Here is a 4562-nt window from a genome sequence, read left to right as displayed (position 1 = left end):
GTATGGAGATTACGTAAGAGAAGCGTGTCGAGTACTCAGGAGGTTGACTTCTAGGAGGGAGAGAGAAAGAGACAATTGAAACGAGAAATGGGAAACGAGTCGGTGAATCAGTAATGGAGTGGGAAAGGGATGAGAAACTCACCAATCTCCAATAGGAAATAAAAGATGCAAGTAATTAATCTCCGTCTGCTAATTACTGCCAGTTAGTAGTTAACATCAGGAGGTTAATATAATATAGTTCTTCTTAATGTGATATTAATAGTAAAGTATTGGCGGATATGTGCAAAAAGGCACTTCTTACTGGATGTCTACACGAATCCTGGGCGTTTCCTTAACTATTTCGCCAGTTCGTTCATATTGACATTCCCAGAGGAAGAAAAACTACTGCCTGGAGACAACTAGCGAGTAGTAGTCGGTGAGAGAGCAAACCGAGTAGAGTTTACTTGGAGAGCAAGAAGTTGTTGGGAATTTCTAAATTTTTTTTATTTCACACCCTAAAAATATTTTTAATTCGCTTCCTACTTTTTCATTGAATTATAGGAAGCGTTGAACTTGGGCTGTTTTAAAAAAAAAAAAAAAAAATCCAATGACAAACATAAGGGTGTTTCAGGGCGTAACTTTGTATTTTACAAAAATATAGGGTCTAATATGAAAACAAAAGGTCTTTTTTCCCTGGAATATAGTTGGGAATAAGTTTAATATAATTTAACGGTGAATCAAGTAGCTATCAACTTTAAACTTCCAAGTTTGACCGTCATTTTCACTTCTTTAGATTGGTCTCAAGAAGTCAACACTACTATCGGTATCAGCTGGTCTTCGCTATTCTTAGGAGACCCATTCCAAGTAGACCAAATAAGTCTTACCTCTTTGATACGCATAGGTTTAGTTCAGGAGGACAAGAATTTAAATCAAGCTTAATCACATGTTAATTTCAAACCCATCTTGATTAGACTTAAAACCCATCCAACTTTAATTCCCTCTGCTCATAGTTTTATTGCTTTACTATCACTGCTTTCCTTATATGACTACCACGATTTCAATATTGTGCAGATTTCTTCTTACTTAGTGGTCTGTTCAGAATGCATTGTCAAAAAGATCCACAAATTAAAACCTATAACCTGATCTACTTGCAGTTGAAAATGATTCATATGGATCAAGAATTAGTAGGAGATACAATAAATGATCAGAGAAGACATCAGTTAATACCATTTACAGTAAGGCAAATTTCTATAGCATATATGATGATACATTTCCAACTCATAACAAAGGAGCTGATACAAAGACCCAAAAATCTGCTACATGGTGGATAACTTGCATTTTGTTTTCCTTCTCTACTTTAAAATTACACTAAAGAAAAACAAACCACCAGATTTGGTTATAGGTAAGTCAGATCTTATATTCAGAGTTCCTGATGGAAGCCACCATTTTTGACAGATAAACCCTACAGTGAACAATGGTGGCTCCAATTTTAAACCCTGGTGTCACCGTAAATCCAACTGTAATCTTGTCTCCTTCCTTAGGAACCACTTCAGCCACCACACTCTCCATGTAGTCCTTCTTATACTTATTCCCGCGTTTGACATAAAAGATTTCAGCTCTGGGGATAAAAGAATTCGCCATGACCTGCAATGCCCACACCAATCTTGCCATCCTCACAAATGCTTGATAGAATGGTGTCCTTGGGTGCCCACCAGCCATCAAAAATGCCCTCTGATCCAGATTGCCAAAGAATGACTCTTCCATCTTCGATGGCACAGCTACAACATATTTTGACCGGCAAAATCTCCCAAAATTAGAATCTGGGTCCTTCAACAGAGCATCGAATGGGTCTCGGAAGCTCATTACACAGTCGAAATCATCAATGGTCAAGGATCCATCTTGAGCTCCCATAAGCATTATCCGAGATAGATAAGCTTCGAAAGCATACTTCTTGTGAGACCTCTCATAGTATACGACTGTGTTATCAATCAAACTGACAACTTGGTCAAGATCCCAACCAGAAGCTCTCATCAATCCAATCAGGGGCTTTGCAAATTCATGAATGGACATTGATGCGAGCTTGAATACTTCAGAAAACACATCAGCTGTCAATTCCCTCCTTAGCAGCAAAGGTTCATCTCCTGACAATGCCTTCCGCTTAATCTTCCCTTCCAACTCCAAGTTTTTTCTATTTAACTCCTCTAATTCTGATCTCATACGAAGAATATCGGATTCTTTACTTTGGAGCTCGGATTGTAATCCCACCAATGTTTTCTGATGTTCTTGGATCAACACACCGATGGAGGATTGGCACATGGGTTTGCACTGCTGCTTCTTAGAGAACAAATCCTCTAGCTCAGAAAGGGCTTCGAGCTCTGCCACGACAAGTTCATTGGCAACCTTAATTTTATCAGGCTCATAAGGGATGTGGGCTTGTTGGAGTTGCACATAGGCTAATTTAAGAGAAGAAATTGCCTCAAACAACCTCATTAGCGCAGCTTCTTGAGAACACTCAACACTTGTAGAGACGGTCACGTCCAAGGGTTGGGGGTAGATTTTCTGATCCCTAGTATCATCACTAGTCTCTTGAGTGCTATTGGCTTTTGGGTTCTTCACAGGAGGGGAAACTCCAACTGATCTCAGCTTGCAGAGCTCTGAGAAGCGAAGTAAGACATTTGAAGAATTCCTTGTAGCTTTAGGTGGGGCAGCTTCCATGTCTTTAGAATACCAAGGTAACTCACTGTTCTCAATCAGAGAACTCTATTTGCACCAAACTAAGATCTGGGTTTAGGGTTTTAGACATGAAACCAGATTGAAGCAAGAAAAATAAAACATCAAATCCCAAGTACCTTGAGAGACTTGAAGATCGCCAAAATCCCGCCTTTTTGCACCCAGAAGACCAAACCAAATTGTGGGGTTATGGTTTTGGACAATGTAGAGTTGTAATCTCAATCAAAACAGAGATGGAAGCAAGAGAAAGCAAAGGTTTTAGTCCCAAATACCTTGCGAGACGACTCGGAGATCACCAAAGTCCCTCCCTTTCTGCACCCAAAAACCCAAAACGCTAATGTTTTAGAAGAGAAGTTCAAAAAGATTAGAGCTTTCGCCACCCCGAGGTGGATTAAAGAAGGCAAACCCGAAGTGGGTTCCAATGGAGATTCTAATAAGATACAAGGTAGTGGAAGGGGAGAGGAAAGCATCGACTATTTTTTTTATACTAAGCGCAACGTCAAAAGAAGCGGCCGACACAAGGAGGTGGAAACCCTAGTTTCCTGCAGCATGGATCTGAGAACATCTAAGATTTAGATAAGGATTCCATACGCCTTCCCGAGGTAGGAGAAGATTCGAACAGAGGAGTTACCAACAAAAAACATTAATAATAATTCTCAAAGCGAAGAGAAAATAAGAGGAGGGCGTGGTGTTTCGTAAGGTGGTACGTAATTTTTTTAAATATTGACAAGTGTGGAGTTATTGGTGCGTTTAGCGTCTCGAGGTGTGTTGTTGGGAGCTTCCGGAGAAGAAGTACTTGGTTGCTGCTCCAGTTTGAAACTTTTTTAGTTATAAATATTGGGTTACTTATTACCTATACCCTCAACTATAGCATATTTTCATATAAGACCGTTTTAATTATTATTATTATTATTTTTGTATCATACTCTATTTCAAATGTTTTCACAATTAAGATAGATAATATATCATATAAAAACTAAATAAGAGGATTTATATATACTTTAAAAAACATCAAGTTGCCTCCGTTAATTTTACACCTTAATCACTGTATTTTTCGGATCCTATCATCTCACAGGAGAGATTAGGAATTGTGAATTTGATTCTCGCTGTCAATATAAGATCTAATATATTTATGATTTACATTTATTATAATTCATTTGTTGGGATGATTAGTTTGATTATCTAATGAATATGTTAAATCATTTGGTTATTATATAATTAGCTTAAATGCTCATAATTATTTAAACAAAGTTAAAGTTAAGAGAACTAATTGGCAATGACGAGGCACGCTTGTAGACTTAAATTTTTTTGAACTAGAATTGATTGGTAGAATTGTTTTACTATTAATTTAATTGGTCAGATTCAAGTCCATGTTCTTCCGCCATTATGGCTCGGGCTCAACTCGGCAGTCGGCATAGCCATTGCATTATCTCAACTTAACCAAGCACGATGAGGTCTTAGTTTACCCCTTATTTAATCTACTCAATGCATGCTTAAACTTCTTAGCATTTCTAATGCCATGGCATGTGATTGGAATCACATATTTTCTGTATGAACATAGAATATTCCCTCAGAATCGTACAATAATTGGAGGCAGATTAAAATATCCGTGCTCATTTTTTAAAAGAAATTAAATAAAAACGATTAAAAAAGAACTGTAAATTCAGTAAAAAGTAAGGGGTGAAGTGAAGTGTAACTATTCCTTCTCTTTCCCCGGCTATAAATTCTGATAAATGTATTAAACTACGTCTCGGATTCGCATCTGTATATATCTCCTAATCCGAACACAACTCGAATCACAAATTCCGAGCATAGAAGGGCTTCCCCGCAACTATATATAAAATCAATGGTTA

At 37.7% G+C, this 4562-nt stretch overlaps 1 protein-coding gene across 1 annotated transcript; it reads right to left on the bottom strand.

The window, feature by feature from the left end:
• Window positions 1-1208: 1208 nt before the first annotated feature.
• On the bottom strand, window positions 1209-3121 carry LOC140798950 (protein GRAVITROPIC IN THE LIGHT 1-like). Its single transcript, XM_073153041.1, has 2 exons — window positions 2982-3121; window positions 1209-2860 (listed from the first exon to the last, which is right to left on the bottom strand). The coding sequence occupies exon 2, from the start codon at window positions 2692-2694 to the stop codon at window positions 1387-1389; it is 1308 nt and encodes a 435-aa protein (XP_073009142.1). The 5' UTR covers window positions 2695-2860; window positions 2982-3121; the 3' UTR covers window positions 1209-1386.
• Window positions 3122-4562: the final 1441 nt, after the last annotated feature.

The sequence above is a fragment of the Typha latifolia genome, chromosome 12, assembly GCF_019914945.1.
Source record: "Typha latifolia isolate L0001 chromosome 12, TyphaL0001v2, whole genome shotgun sequence".
NCBI classification, from domain to species: Eukaryota; Viridiplantae; Streptophyta; class Magnoliopsida; order Poales; family Typhaceae; genus Typha; species Typha latifolia.
This window is presented reverse-complemented; position numbering and strand designations above follow the sequence as displayed.